At 38.3% G+C, this 17,208-nt stretch overlaps 1 protein-coding gene across 1 annotated transcript; it reads right to left on the bottom strand.

The window, feature by feature from the left end:
• Window positions 1–6,241: 6,241 nt before the first annotated feature.
• LOC131153662 (ARF guanine-nucleotide exchange factor GNL2-like) lies at window positions 6,242–10,570 on the bottom strand. The gene is made up of 2 exons (XM_058106113.1): window positions 9,438–10,570; window positions 6,242–9,341 (listed from the first exon to the last, which is right to left on the bottom strand). Exons 1-2 carry the CDS (start codon window positions 10,568–10,570, stop codon window positions 6,242–6,244), a joined length of 4,233 nt encoding a protein of 1,410 aa, XP_057962096.1.
• Between the last annotated feature and the right edge of the window lie 6,638 nt (window positions 10,571–17,208).

Raw genomic sequence — 17,208 nt, 5'->3', positions numbered from 1 at the left:
ATGGGGGATAACATGTCAGTTTTTAATCCCTTTTATTGTACTAGTGATATAAATGAATTGAACAATACATCCAATTCAGCAAAAGCTCATTCTTGATTGTTTGTTGTAAATCCAGCCGGGCCTAGATAAGATGCTATTTTAAAACTTGTTTAATGTATGAAAAGCTTGTGTGAAAATCTAAAAGCTTATTTTAAGTGAATAAATGATATGAACCTAAATATTTTAGATGAAAGAAAAGCTTATCAATTATTATCCTTATGATTTTTGAAAATTTACAAATCAGTGTTTGTGGTGGCTTGGACTGTGGACATGAGGCTGAGGGGTAATTTTTTGAAGGTATTTGGAAAAATTAGGAGCGTCTTTTTAGGGTCTCTTTGGATCAAAGATTTTATGTGGAAAAAGGAAAGAAAAAGAAGAAAACTCTTTTTTTTTTTCCTTACATTTTCCTTCTCCATTAAATACTATAAAAAAATAAAATAAAAAGATTGATTTAATATGACTAAAATTAGAAAAAAAAAAAAATAAATATTAATGATGTACAAGTCAAACTATAAAACAAATTATTGCTTATAGATTTAGTATATTTTTTATTTTCTTTATCAAACATAAAAATGAAGATTACATGATACTTTCCTTTCATTTTTGTAATATTTTTTTTTTTTTGAGTTTTGAATGGGATGTTAGTGAATTGAATGAAATTTTCATGTACATACAAATTTTTTAAGGGTAACAACCCGTTGGGCAAATTATAAAGGGGACTTTTCCCTTCACGTTTTCATATGCTTTGTTGGTTTTTTTGTTCCACATTGATAGAATAGTTCCACACTAGTATGAAATGTTGTTTTGAATTTTTTATATTATTTGTCCCACATTGGAGAGAAGTGTTTTTTGGACTTGAGTTTGAAGCTATATAAAGAGCTCAACTCTTCATTTGTAAAACACACTTCAAAGTTGTACTTTGTCAAGAAGTAGTTGATTGATTATCGGCGCCCGAGAATGTAGGTAATTCTATACCGAACCTCATAAATTTCTTATCTTATTCTTTTTATTGTTTTATAATTAGTTTCTGCATTACTTTAATTTCTTATATATTCAATATCAATAGTTGTAGTATTGGTATTTGACACAAGTGGGGTGTCCGACACAACAATTAGTATCAGAGTTAGGTTGAATAGTGTTAATACAAAGGTGTTCCTCTGTTAGGATCTTTGATTCCACGTTTGATGCCTAAGAAAGACCTTGTCTAAGCGAGTGCTCAGAGACCATTGCAGCTTAGTCGCTCCTTGGAGGTTGGTCTGGTCAAAGTGGAATTTCATAGGATAAAATAGAGTAGATACAGTTGGTACGTACTATTCATCCTAGGCCTTTTGCTTTGTTGGTTGCTATTGAATATGTAGAAGATGACAGAAACTAGTGCAGCAGTAGAAGAAACTCTGTCCACACGAACTCCAACCCGTTCGGCTTCGACGTCATCATCGAAGACGATAGCTAATGCTTGGTTTGAGGTGAAGAAATTTGATGGTACCAATAATTTTGGTATGTGGCAATGTGAGGTGATGAACATCTTGTATCAGCAAGAACTAGATATTGCTTTGGATGATAAACTAGTAGATATGGGTGACAGAGATTGGGAAAGGATCAATCGTTAGGCATGTGGTACAATTCGTCTGTGTCTCGCCAAAAATCAGAAATATTGTGTTATGAGGGAGACATCTGTAAAGAAATTGTGGAAGACATTGGAAGACACATTTATGACCAAGAGTCTGAAAAATCGACTCTATTTGAAAAAGAAATTGTTTCGCTTCCAGTATCAACCAGGTATTTTGATTAATGACCACATAAATGCTTTCAATAAAATTTTGGTCGATTTGTTAAATTTGGATGAAAAGGTGAAAGATGAGGATAGAACCTTATTATTACTGAATTCTTTCCCTGATGAGTATGAACATTTGACCACCACTTTATTGTATGGGAAAGATAAAGTTACTTATGATGTTGTTTGTATTGCATTGATTAGTACTGAATGCATAAAGAAGGATCAGAGGGTCCATAAGGAAACAGCAGAAGCACTAACAATAAGGGGACGTTCTCAAAGTCCTATGCCTAGAAGGAAGAGTAAATCTCATGAGATGAGTAAATCTCGTGGGAGACATGCTAAAGATGAATGTGCCTTTTGTCGTAAGAGAGGGCATTGGAAGAAAGATTGCCCTAAATTACAATAGAAGAATAAGGGCAAAGCACATTCTAATGCCAATATAGCCAATGATGATGGAAGTGAGTTAGATTTTTCTCTTGTTGGAACATCTTCATCACATTATTTTGGTGAGTGGATTTTGGATTCTGATTGTTCCTATCACATGTGTCCCAATAGGGAATGGTTTTCTAATTTTGAAGAATTAGATGGTGGGGTTGTTTTTATAGGAAATGATAATACTTGTAAAACAATTGGAATATGATCAATACAGTTGAAATGTCAAGATGGAACTATTAAGACCATGACTGATGTTAGGTATGTTCCAAGCCTAAAGAAGAATCTGATTTCATTGGATGCCTTAAAATCTAAAGGGTTCACTATTACTTTGAAAGATGTAACCTTAAAGATTAAATCAGGTGCGCTGGTGGTGATGAAAGGAATAAAGAAAAAAAACTTGTATTATTTACAAGGTAGTACAGTTATTGGCTCAGTAGCTATTGTTTCTAAGAAAGATGCAGGTTATGACATATGCGATTAGCAGGAGAAAAATCTTTGTAACTATTAGCTAAGCGAGGTTTGTTAAAGGGTGCAAAGGTGTGCAAACTTGAATTTTGTGAGCATTCCATTCCGGGAAAACAAACTAGAGTGAAATTTGGCATAGCAATCCACCAGACTGAAGGTATTTTAGACTACATCCATACAGATGTATGGGGGCCCACAAAAATGGCTTCGTTGGGTGGTATGCATTATTTTGTCACTTTTGTTGATGATTTTTCTAGAAGAGTTTGGGTGTATTCTATGAAGCATAAAAATGAAGTGTGTGATATTTTCCTTAAGTGGGAAAAATTAGTTGAAACTCAAACTAGCAAAAAGATTAAACGACTCAGATTAGATAATGGTGGTGAATACATGAGTGACCTGTTTATGAAGGTATGTTAGGATGAACGTATTGTTCGACACTTCACAGTTCGAAATACACCACAGTAGAATGGGGTGGTAGAGCGCATGAATCAAACTTTGTTGGAAAAAGTTTGATGTATGTTGGCTAATGCTGGGTTAGACAAAAGGTTTTGGGCTGAGACTGTTAGATATGCGTGTCATCTCATCAATCGTCTACCATCATCTGCAATAGGGGGAAAAATACCCTATGAGGTATGGTTTGGAAAGTCTGCTAGTGATTATGATTCTTTACATGTATTTGGTACTATGACTTATTATCATGTTAAAGAATCTAAGTTGGATCCAAGAGCCAAGAAAGCAATATTCTTGGGGATAAGTGTAGGAGTCAAAGGATATTGTCTTTGGTGTCTAGAGATGAAAAAAAAGATTTTAAGCAGGGATGTGACTTTTGATGAACTTGCGATGATGAAGAAAACATTACGCAAGGAGTCACGAGTTGAAGAAAAGACCAGTGGTACTCAACAACAGGTGGAGGTTGAGACAATTTTGGGAAACCCAGTGAGAAATGGGACTATACAAGGTAACTCTCCAGTTACGATGGGGAATAGTGTACAAGAAGAGGATATTTCAATTCGAGAATCTTTACAGCAACAAGAATCATTTGAGAAATTGTTTCTCAAAGGCCAAGACAAGAAATTCGAAAACCTGCTCGGTATACTGATATGGTGGCCTATGCACTTCCAATTGTGGATGATCATGTTCCTTACACTTTCAAAGAAGCAATGAGGAACTCTAAATCAGACAAGTGGAAAAAAGTAATGGATGAAGAAATGCAGTCTCTTCATCAGAATCAGACTTGGGAGTTAGCCCAGCTACCTAAGGGTAAGAAAGCAATTGGTTGTAAATGAGTTTATATAAAGAAAAAAAGATTTCCATCTGCAAATAATGTTCGCTTCAAAGCTAGATTGGTAGCTAAGGGCTATGTACAGAAGGAAGACATTGATTATAGTGAGGTATTTTCTCCAGTTGTTAAACATTCTCCCATTTGAATTTTGTTTACTTTGGTAGCACAATTTGATCTTGAACTAGTTCAGCTCGATGTAAAAACTGCATTTTTACATGGTGATTTGGAAGAGGAAATCTATATGACTCGGCCAGATGGATTTCAGGTTGCTGGAAAAGAAAATTGGGTATGTAAACTGGGTAAATCGTTGTATGGTTTAAAATAGTCTCCAAGATAGTGGTACAAATGATTTCATGAGTTTATGATGGGTCAAAAGTACATCAGAAATAAACATGATCATTGTATTTATTTTTGCAGATTACAAAATGGATCTTTTAGATATTTACTCTTGTATGTTGATGATATGTTGATAGCTTCAAAGAATAAGGAAGAAATCAACAAATTGAAAAGTCTGTTAAATCAAGAGTTTGAGATGAAAGATCTTGGTGAAGTAAAGAAGATACTTGACATGAAGATTCATAGAGACAGAATGAGAGGAAGAGTTAGTTTGTCTCAGAAACAGTATTTGAAGAAGGTAGTACATAGTTTTGGCATGTCTGAGCAGTCAAAACTAGTAAGCATTCCTCTTGCTCCTCATTTCAAACTTAGTGCGACTTTATCTCCTAAATCAGATGAGGAACGTAAGTATATGTCACAGGTTCCTTATGCAAGTGATGTTGGTAGTCTGATGTATGCAATGGTTTGTACTAGACCTGATATTTCACAAGCTAATTAGTATGGTGAGCAGGTATATGCATGATTCGGGTAAAGGACATTGGCAAGCTGTGAAATGGATTTTGAGATATATTATGAATATGATTGATGTTGGAATAGTATTTAAGAAAAATAATACTATTGATCAACGTGTTGTTGGATATGTTGATTCTTATTTTGCAGGTGATTTGGATAAACATCGATCAACTACTGGATATATTTTTACATTTGTTAATGGTCCAGTGAGTTGGAAGTCTACCTTACAGTCTATCATTGCTTTGTCTATAACAAAAGCAGAGTACATGGCAGCTTCAGAGGCTGTTAAGGAAGTTATTTGGTTGCAGGGTTTACTTGAAAATTTGGGAGTTGTTCAGAAGCACATTGTTGTGTTCTGTGATAGTCAGAGTGCTATTCATTTGACAAAGAACCAAATCTACCATGCACGAATGAAGCATATCGACGTTCGGTTTCATTTTATGCTATTGATAGAGGCAAGATACTTCTTCAGAAGATTGCTACAACTGAAAATCCCATAAATATGTTGACCAAGATTGTGACAACAATCAAGTTCAAACATTATTTGGACTTGATCAATATCTTGCAAGTCTGAATAATTTTGGAAGGCGCCGATGATGTGGAACTCAAGAAAATGTTGGTGACTGAAAAATTTGTTGAATTTATCGTCAAGGTGGAGATTTGTTGTTTTTTTTTTGTCACATATTGGTAGAATAGTTCCACATTAGTATAAAAGGTTGTTTTGAATTTTTTATATTATTTGTCTCACATTGGAGAGAAGTGTTTTTTGGACTTGAGGTTGAAGCTATATAAAGAGTTCACCTCAAAGTTGTACTTTGTCAAGAAGTAGTGGATTGATCATCGGTGCCCGAGGACGTAGAGGACGTAGGTAATTCTATACCGAACCTTGTAAATTTCTTGTCTTCTTCTTTTTATTGTTTTATTATTAGTTTTTACATTACTTTAATTTCTTATATGTTCAATAGCAATAGTTGTAGTATTGGTGTTTGACACAAGTGGGGTGTTCGACACAACATGCTTGTATTTTAGATGTTAAATATGTGACGAATTAGACTTAAATCCATCAATATCAAACATATAACGAGTGAAATTTATTTTCAATATATCTAGAATTTAAGAAACAGACGCATGTACGCGTGAAGGGGAGGTTTCGGCTACTTGATGCTAGCATCCCATTAAACAAGTAAAAGGGAAGTGCGTGTCATATATATATATATATATATATATACATAGTTGCTATTGTTATGTGCAACTGGACAACTTAATTAACTAATTAATTCCGTGATACAAGAAAATAAGGTGTGACGACAAAAATAAAGAGCCAAATAAGAAATCTAGTTTTCTTCATCATACACATGGATTTCAGCTAAATAAGAAATCATTGTTTATTACCTCTATATTTCTTCAGGGAAAAGCTCTTCTTTGAGTGAAGGAGCTATCCACTGTATTTGAATGTTGGTAATTTCCCATAGATCCTCGCCTTCTATCTGCGTTAAAATCTCCTTTTCCTTCATTGTTGTGATCATCTTCCTCAGCCAGTCTGGGACTAATTCCGGCAATTTGGAGCCACCATATTCACCCAGATCAGCCTTCATGCACGTATCCATTCTTCTCAACACCCCCAACCAGAACGTCCGAAATCCGGGACTCCCCGATATAGGTCTCAAGAACTGCAAGAACACATCTGTGAGGAGCTCCATGGCAATCTTCAGAGTCCCTTCCATGCTTCTCATCTCCCTCTCTGAATTTTCCCTTCTTGAATACTCCAACATCTTCTCATGTAGATCATCAACCATTGCAAAAATGACAAGGTTAAAGCAGTTGATGCAGTTGGTTGATGTGAAACATAGCTCCTCAGCTAGCGTGAAGCTTCTCTGAAGAGCTAAGATTGCATGGTTTCTTATTTCTTCTCGCCTGGCTAAGCTGGTCTTTCTGAGTGCTTCTCCTAACTTCACGAACAAATTCACGATAAGATTATAAAGGCCAAAACCTCTTGAACTGTCCTCCGTGGAGGAGCTGCTCACGTTACTCGTGCTGCTTCCTGGATCCGAGAACCCACATTTGGACCATTGAATCAACAAATTGACAGTGTCTGACATCAGGTCTAGGATCTTCATGTTCTTCTCCAGCGGACTGTTCTTGAGCGCAACGAAGCCAAAAGCACAATCAATGTAATAGGGATAATTTGCTCGTGAAACATAGGTCCCATCAGACATCAACTTGATCAAGGTCTCAACTGCTTGATCGTATGTTTCCGTGTGCCGACCAGTGATTGATAACAGATGGAGGGTCGACTTCCATCCGAGTTGGCTTTGCAGATTTTTGGGATGCTCAGTTAAAATCTTGCTCACTGATTGCGTGATGAACTCGTAACATGTATCGAGAATTTCTTTTTCGAGCTTCCACATTAGATTTATGGACTTGAAGATGAGCTCCTCTGAGAATTTGTTGGGCTGGTTCAAAGAGAGAAGCTTGACACAAACCTTGAAGAATCCCACAATGGCCTTTTCTGCGAATGGGACAGGGGAAAACAGAGGAAACTGGGCAACTGCAAGCAAATAATCATGATAAGAAGGCCAAAATGTCGAGAATCGATGAGTGTTGGCTAAAGTAATGGCTGTTATCAAATCCCAGCAAAACCCAACAGTTTCTTCTTCTTCAATTGGCGTGCTGAATTTTTGTCCTTTCCCAGCAGCCGCGAATATCAGAGAGCGGCCAAGATTCTGCAATGTCTCATCAGGTAAGTTGCAGCTCTTGGCAAAGATGTTCCCAATTTGGCATTGTTGGATGATTTTGAGATTTTGCTCAAACTCATTGCCTCCAAGGGTTAAAGAGTCTTCCATGCTTTCCATTGAGAGGAAGTGTGAAAACTGCCCAATCATGCCGGAAGATTGGCGCTTACCGCCAAATTTAGGGTCATGATTCGGGAAAATTATGCCCGATTCAGATCTTGTGTGTGTGTGGAGGTCAGATGATGAGGTTGTCGTTGTGTTGGGCTCAACAACAGACTGAGGAAGCAACTTTAGCCTCTTGAGTTTCAGAAGGCAATCCACAATGCTCCTCCAACCCCCTCGGATTGAGCTTTCGAAATTGTTTGCAATGGTAAAAACTGCAAGGGTCGCCATTCTAGGCTTCATATCATTGCTGAAGACATAGAGAATCTCTTCTGCAGCGGCATAAGGGTTCAAAAGTGTGGTGAACTTGCAGAGTAAGGAAACGACCTCGTCAAGAATGTCTTCTAGTCCATACTTGGCAATACGAGCCACCGAGAACAAACCTTCTATACACTCATGAAGGATTTCCTCATCATCAGCATGCTCGAAGACTGCAGAAAGAGTTGCAACTGAAGGACCGGCAATGGAAGCAAACATATCTCTCCCCAACAGATGATCGAAATCACACATGATAAAAGGGTGCATGACTTTGGATCGATTGATAAGCTCAATCCATCTTTTTGGATTCATTTCTGTAGGCAAACCAGATTGGGTAAAGAGTGTAATTGCATTGTTTGAGATGGACTGAAAGAGTTCAGAGAGGTACTCTCTGGGAAGATCCTTCCCCCCATTAATTGCTCTATTATTTCTGATGAAATCTTCTTCCGTCATCTTTTTCTTGACTTGCGGATTGTGTTGATCAGTATTGAGCATAATAAGGGAGTAACAAAAAATGAACATTGCATCTTTGCTTGCAAAAAGTTCAGTGGGTTGTTGATCATAAAATCTCTCCGAGAAAGCTTCCAAAATCCTCTGTATCTTTTGGGACTCTCCTGGCAATCGAAATGTCTCCAGAAAATTTCGAAGAGCAATGTCGAGAATCATTCCGGAGAAATCAAAAGTTCCTGTAAATTCTTTAAGAACTTGAATGTTAAACTCAGCAGGATCACCGAGATAATCCCCAATCATTTTCTTGTCCAGCCTGGGAGTGTAGCGAAAGAAAAAGGCAAGGACTTTTGGATCAGCAGGATCGGAGACCAAATGAGAAATCTTTAGGTACTCCAAACCTTTTTTCTCATCTAGATTGAAATGGTTCCCAGCAATCATCATTTTCTTCTTCTGCGCCTTCCTTGTGCGTACAAAATCCACCCAAGTCCCTAAATCACTGTCTTCTTTGGATTTCTCTTCCCAGATAGGTCTATACTCGGTAATGTCAACTGGGTATGGTCCAAAAGAGCTTGATTTTTCTTCCTTCTCAACATCATCAGCAATATTGTGAATGGTGGCCACCAGGCCTTCAAAGGCTTGGATCTGTAAACTGGTCAAAGGAATGCCTGTTGGAAATGCATACTTGCAAAGCAACTTTCCAATCTCTTTAAACAAATTATGGCACATTGGATCACAGTCATAGTTTATGTAGGTCTCAATTGCAAATGTTGGCTGCCTACAAAAAGTTATAATTCCTTCAACTGCAATTTCTTGGATTTGGACCAAGCTTCCCGGGACCGCGATTCTAAACAACACGAATGTAAAGAAAGCTTCCAATTGAAGACGGATGTACCTATAAAACCACGCACGACAGAGTTTTGGTTGAGATTTTATAGAATTTTTTTACTATAATCAAGAAGCAAGAACTTTGCTATCGCCAAAATCTAACCTGCGAAGAGAGTGATAGACATTTAAAACAATACTGCAAATCATGGACAGAATGAGAGGGCTCGAACTTGTTCCGTAGTGGATTAAATGGTGAAATAGATCATCTTGGATCATCCTCAAGAGGGCTGGATGCTTTGCGATCCCATCTCCGCTCAACTCTATCACAGAATTAATCAAAACCATGGCAAATACCTGAATATCTTCTTCGTCAGTAGGTGCCATCGACCCGTCTGTCTCCACTATTACATTAAGCAAAGAGCACAAGAAGTGAAAGATATCAACTACGCAACGAACTCCATACCCAGAACCCAAATTGCTTCCAACGTCAACATCTTCAGTGTCAGATTCCGAATTCTCCTCATCCTTAACCTCCATCTCTGGTAGCCGAGAAAATATGGTTTGAATTAGTTCGTGCATCGCGTACCTTGCTTCTCTCTGGAGTAAATTTCCTCTGCCCGCCGTGCGCTGCACGACCTGAAAGTAGGTAGTAACAATGGTGCAAACCGAGTGGTCGCTAAGCAGAGTTGAAGCGCGGGAATGCATCAGTCCATTCAACAGTTGTATGATCCTCATCAAAATTTCATCTCTCGTAGTCGGCTGACATTTTTCAAGGCGGCAGTTCAAAATCCCCGCCACCACCGAATTGACGGCCTCCTTGGCTCCTGGAGTCTTCTCATCAAATATATCGAGCTTGAAGATTTTATGGAGAGCCGAGAGAGCGACCGCCGTCGCACTGGACTGAACATTGTCGCCCTGAATTACTTCTAGGAAAGGGGAGAAATAAACTGAGGGATCGATCATTCGCCATTCTTGATGGGGGTTGAAGATGAGGGCACGTAAGGATTTGAGAGAATGTATGATTTCGGGGTCGGTGTAATCGTCTGAGGGATACATATAGGAAGAGTTCAATTCGGGTATGCGCCGGAGCACAGCTAGAACAGCCCCAACTTCTGTGTTGAGTATGCAGGAGAGTCCCAACTTCTTCCTCTTGAGTTTGGCGGAATCTTTCTTCTTCTCTGGGCATGCTGAAGGATCCTCTTGAGTGCGTTCCCGTTCCTTTTCCTCTTCCTCCTTTTGTCCTCTTCCTTCTTCTTCTGCTGCTGCTTGGTTTTCGTAATGTTTGGGGTTCTCCATTTTGGTTAAACGAAGGGTGATGGAAAAATATTTGTCTATGAAACTTTTAAACAGCGGTTAGAAATGCTAGTTGCTAGAGAAGAGGTCATTTTTGACTACTTATTTGTTTATTTTGTTTCGTTTAATCCTACTGTATGATTTACATGGTTAAGAATGGATGTTTGAACATTTCTACCGTTGGTCTCCTTTGTCTGTTTAGTTAAGAGAGAGGTCCTCCAAGTGGTAATGTGATGTTCAAGCCATTACAATCTCCTGCAATTTCTAAAGGCGCGTTTGCATTTTTTTTGTTTTTTAAGGGAACATTTAATTGTGGAAAATACCTTTTATTTTTTCAAATAATTTTTAAAAATTCAACTTATTTTCAACGCTGCAACATCTTTATTAAAAACTGAATAAAAATAAAATGTTTTGGCACTATTAATGTGTGGAAAATAGTTGGAATGCACAAGAAGTCTAAAATCACACCTCTTAAAAAAAAAACCAAGTCTAAAATCACATTGATGAACTCGTGTCCATAAATAAATTATTAATGCAGACTAACATGGCTGCTTTCATGAAGACATACACATTCACATAGACATGCAAGCACATGCATGCCTATGTTCCTAACTCACTCATACATGCATATACGCAAATGAGACTTCCATGACACCCATGAGCATGTGCATAAACACTCATTCACACACATGCATGTATGATATAGATGCACATCTATGCCCCATGCACTCACACACACACACACACACACTTACATTTGCATCTATGCATACAAATATACCTACTAACGTACACCCTTTACACTGTCAATCTATTTGCATACACCCGTACTTGTGTGCTCTCTCATGCACATATGCATTAATTCACAAATGCATGCATACATTCACATACTATCACGTGCATGATCAACTCTTACCTTCACAATCCTTCATGCATGGCAACATATGTACTTACATGTAATCACATACTCATGCATGTCGATACATGCATTCACATGCATGAAGACATATAAAATTACACAAATGCATGCCTATGATACTAACTCACACATGCACGCATATAAATACACCCATACACATCTATACTATCAACTCACACGTGCATGCATGCACATGGCATACACATTCGCATGCATGGGCACATGCATGGCCACACATTCATTTTTCCATTCAGCTTGCATGCAATTTGCCACCATGCACACGCATACTTTGTGGCACACCCACACACGCATGCACGCATGCACATGCACACGTAGACTAACACTACCCACACACATTGGTAGTAGAGAGAGAAGAGAACATGAGTGAGAGTGTTTGGACAACCATCCCACTTGTAAAGTGGTGAGTGCTGTGCATTAATTTATATTAATTTACAGATTACATGGAGTAATTACATATCAATTACCTATTAATTAGAGGATAGATAACAGGAAAGTAAATATATAATATCCTCCTATAATTAAGGCAAAGAATCCTCAACACTCCCCCGCAAGCTCAGCGTCAGATTGGAAAGAACGTGAAGCAGTTTGGATCGAAAGATTTCAAAGAGAGGTCTAGACAACTTTTTTGTGAAGATGTCGGCAACTTGCAAATGAGAAGGTACATATTGGGTGCAAAGCTTGCCAGTGAGAACATATTCACCAAGAAAGTGGTAGTCTAGCTTAACATGCTTAGCCCGCTTGTGAGAAACATGATTGGAACTCAAGAAGATTGCACTTTTGTTGTCACAAAGTAGAGGAGACTGCTTCAAAAGAGGGACTTCAAGATCACGAAGGAGATGCGTGAGCCAAAGGATTTCAACAGTAGTAAAAACCAAGGCACGATACTCAGATTCACAACTGTAGCAAGAAACAGTAGGTTGTTTCTTTGCACTCCAGGACACCAAATTGTCGCCAAGATAAATACAATAACCAGAGGTAGAGCGATGAGTATCAGGGCATTTTGCCTAGTCTGTATCCTAGTAAGCTACTAGAGCACACCAAGAGCAGTAGAGGGATGAAAAGTGAGGCCAAAATGCAGTATGCCCTTAATGTAGCGAAAAATACGTTTGACAGCAAGGAAATGGTCTTCAGTCGGAGAACGTAAAAATTGACTGACTGAGTTGACAACATGAGCAATATGAGGACGTGTGATAATCAGGTATTTGAGAGCACTAACGAGAGATTTGTAAAGCGTGGGATCCGAAAAAAGAGAACCATCAGTAGACAGGTGCTAGGAAATAATCATTGGGGTGTGGACTGGTTTGTTGTTAAGTAACTAAGCTCGCATAAGAACGTATCATGCATATTTTAGCTGACTAATAAGAAGATGATCAGTGGTGGATGTACCACGAATGTAACTGAGAGAACCCAAATCCTTAGTATAGAACTCAGAATTGAGCTTGCAAGTAAAACTGTCAAGAAGAGAAGAGTTGTTGCCTGTAATGATGATGTTATCATCATTGAGAAGCAAATAAATCATGTCAGATTGCTTATGAAAAACAAAGAGTGATTTATCTACACGATTGCAATAAAAACCAAGCTAAGTGAGAAAAGAGCTGAAATGTTGAAACCAGGCATGAGGGGCTTGCAACTGTCAAACATGATTGGGGAAGTGAGGGTCAATGTATCCATGGGTTGTTCCATATAAACATGTTCAGTGAGATGATCATTGAGGAACGCATTTTTGACATCAAGTTGGAGAAGAGGCCATTTTTTTGTCACACTAAGAGAGAGAACAATACTGACAGTGGTAGCCTTGATGGCAATATTAAAGGTGTCAATGTAGTCAAGACCCGGTACCTGTGTGTAGCCCTTGGCAACAAGACGAGCTTTGAGACGCTCAATAGATCCATCTGGCAAGTATTTGGTCTAAAACACCTTTTTGGAACCCACAATGTTGGTGTTAGCAGGTCGAGGAACCAAAATCTAGGTGCGATTATTTTGTATGGCTTGAACTTCTTCGTCCATGGCGACAAGCCGAGCAGGATTCTTAGCAACAGATTTGAATTCTATTGGCTTAGTGGAGGCAAAAAGAGCATAAATAAGTCCAAAGGATTTTACAAGGTCAAGATCTGCCGGATGGCAAGTCTTAAAAATATTAACTTTGGCTCACGTGAGCATAGGATGGGAGCCCAATGGGGCAGCTGCAATAGGAGTGCGAGCAAAGATAGGCAACTCAATGTTGGGCTCAAAGAAGTTGATCGGAGGTCCGAGTGTGGCAGAGATGGACTTGTATGAGAATTAGTTGCCTTCAAATACTCGTCCACTATATCAGAACAATAATACACGGGGTGGATCTAGATTGAGGAATACGTCAGGAAGGTAGTGCAGGAGAAGGTAGGAGCATGTCTGTATGGGGAAGACTGGGTTCCAAAAATTTTGAGATGTGGAGAAGAGGATATGGATTGAGCCTGGGAAGTATGGTGGAAAGGAAAGTGGTTCTCATCAAATTGGGCATGTTGGGTTATATAAAGTCTAAAGGTGGTGGGGTCAAGAAAACGAAACCCTTTGTAAGGAGAACTGTAACCCATAAAATGCAAGGAATACTAAGGGGGAAAACTTTGTTATTCATGTAATCATGTATGCAAGGATAAACATGAAATCCACAGGGATGAAAGTTTTCATAATTAAAAGAGGAACCATACAGAAGCTTAAAAGGGGACTTACCTCCTAGAAGTCGTGCAGGCAAACGGTTGATTATGTAAGCAACAGTGCTAAAAGCGTCAACCCATAAGTGAGTAGGAGTATGAGAATGGAAAAGGAAGGTCAGGCTTGTCTTAGTCATATAACGTTGTTTGCTTTCGGCGCGACCGTTTTTTGGGGGGGGGGGTGTATAAGGACAATAGAATTGATGATGAATGGCAAAGGTATGAAGGTGTGTTTTAAAGCAGTTGCTAGTGAATTCTGCACCACCATCACTTTGAAAAATTTTTATACAAGCAAAGTGTTGATTTTCCACATATTTTTGAAATTGAAGAAAAGTATTATAGAAGTCAAATTTCAATTTCAATGGGTAAAGCCAAGTGAAATGAGAAAATTTGTCAACAAATAAAACATGGTATGCAAAACCAAAATTTGACTTTACAGGTGAAGGGTCCCATATATCACAATGAATAAGATCTAACACTTTGGACGATCAATGTTCATTACGAGTATAAGGCAATCCGTGATTATTCACAACTTGACATGTACTACGTAATAAAGGAGATGGTAATAAAGAGGTAAGATAAAACTGTCATTTTTTATTCAAAAAAAGAGATAATAGAATGATTCACATGTCCAAAGCGAGCATGCCACAAATAATATGAAGCATGAAGAGATTTATTTTAGAGGACAGAAACAAAAGCGTAATTTCCACGTTCTAGCACATATAAGCTGCCATCTTGTTTACCGGTTGCCACCACCCTTCCCGTTTGGCGATTCTAAACTAACAAAGAAATTATTAGTAAATGTAACGGATAATGGGAAATCAGATGTTAATTTACCAATGGTCAATAGATTTTTAGTGATGTGAGGGACAACAAAAACATCTAACTATTGAAAATCGGGGGAAATGAAAATTTTACCAGTGTGGGTGATGGGTAGGGACGCAAATAGAATCCTTACCCGTATAAGAAGTGGACTGATCCAAGTTGGATTGGGCTGGAGTCATGTGGGTTGAGGCCCCTGTATCTAAATACCAATTCAAGGCCTCATATTCGGAGATGGAACGTGATGAGGTGAGTGTCACGACCTGCTCATTTTTCCTCATTTTTTTTTATAATAATAACAATAGCACATTTCCCATATTCCAATTCAACAGGTCACCATCCACTTGGACCCGTGGGTACCAGGGATATATCAGAACATACAGTAGAAGCCCTAGCAGGAGAAAACATACAATAATGTATATCTCAATACCATATATTACAATATACCAGAGTTGCTATAATCCACAGTATTTCCATATATACATCCCAAAATAAATCTAGGGACATTTCCCACAAAATTTAACTATCCCTACAAAAAGAAACTTACCCTTCAAAAGGGCAGATATCCAACACTAGGTCAGCGAGGCTTTTTCCGCTCTTCTATCAGGGGCTCTTGAAAATTTTATAAGATTAAGGGGTGAGACACCTCTCAGTAAGGGAAATAAACTAATACCAGTGTGTGGAAACATGAGTATTCTGTGTTCTACATATACCATACATACATATTCCGTACTGTTTCGTCAACTCTGGAAAGCATATATATATATCAACACATGGCAGAACATACTACATTTTCATAAACATATCTCATCTCATATAGTGATAATAACATAAAAACCATCATAGTAGGTTAGATGGCTGTTGTCATGTATTACCCCCACATAACTGGGTTGTGTGACCCGAAGGCGGGACCTGACAATGGTTGACCGACCACTGCCAAGTCAAATAGTAGTCTATAGGTCCGATGGGTCTGCCAGACCTGATCCGTACACCAGGGGCGATCACAACACACTTCTTAAATAACCACATCGACCATCCAATCTCACACCACTCCGTACAGCGGCATTAACACAAATATCATGATCACAAAGACCATGGACACATAGCAACGGTACCATGCAAGTGTTAGCCTAGACCAAGCCAACCAGGTTCTAATATCATATACATATACTAAAATCGTGATACATGAATATCTCATATCATTAATTTTCACACTAATCATATCATTTTGCATATATACGTATATCATCAAAATCATCGGCCCGTACACCGATATTACACATTTTATCATAACTCAGCCCGTACGTCGGCAAATCATAGCACACCCCATACGTTGGAAAATCACAGTTACATAGCACGGTCCGTACGCCGGCAAATCACACACAAAGCTTGGCCCATACGTTGGTTTTCCATCATAAAAAATCCATATCATCCACATTCCCAGAAAACAGTATTTCACAATATTTTTACTCATGCCACACAAATGAATTTTCACATATTCATCATAAGATCATTTTCACAGTATTTTGCAAATATAAATCATATATACATAAATATATTTATTTTTCCTGAAACCAGATGCTATATATACATATACATGCATTTTCTAAAAAAAAAAAACTAACTTAGTTTATCCCCTTACCTGATTCCTGGAAAGCCCCTAATAAAATTGCCCCGCACCCGCAGGGTTCCTAACTCAACACCCTGAAAATGAAAACTCCTAGTATTAAAGTTCAGTATTTTCGTACGTACAACATTTTCTATAACTACCACTAAGTCAAATTCGGCTTAAAAGCCTTACCTCAACTTAGGGATGATTTCCTACGTTCCCAATTCAACACCCCTGGAAATGAAAACTCCCAATATTAAAGTTCAGTATTTCTAAGCGTATAACACTTTTCTCAACTGTCACAAATCCAAATATTGAGTAAAAAGCCTTTCCCAGGATTTGGAATGGTTTCCACCTAACTTTCACCAACGAACGCTCCAGCAGATTTGGAGAGAACTTTGTCAGGAGCGTCATGGTAGCCTCAAATCTTCGATACGGCGAGAAACGAGCCCAAAATCAAAGAGAGAGAGAGAGAGAGAGAGAGAGAGAGAGAGAGAAAAAAAACTGAAGAGGGGAGAGAGAGGAGAGAGTTGGCTTCTTTTAGAAGTTAAAAACCCGGATTTCCATATTTATAGAACAAAGG

Source organism: Malania oleifera, chromosome 4, assembly GCF_029873635.1.
Source record: "Malania oleifera isolate guangnan ecotype guangnan chromosome 4, ASM2987363v1, whole genome shotgun sequence".
NCBI classification, from domain to species: domain Eukaryota; kingdom Viridiplantae; phylum Streptophyta; class Magnoliopsida; order Santalales; family Ximeniaceae; genus Malania; species Malania oleifera.
This window is presented reverse-complemented; position numbering and strand designations above follow the sequence as displayed.

Coding starts and splice junctions, on each gene's coding strand:
- LOC131153662 (XM_058106113.1), bottom strand. CDS start 10,570: ATGGAGAACCCCAAACATTACGAAAACCAAGCAGCAGCAGAAGAAGAA. Junction 9,342..9,437: donor GTCTATCACTCTCTTCGCAG/GTTAGATTTTGG, acceptor GTGGTTTTATAG/GTACATCCGTCTTCAATTGG.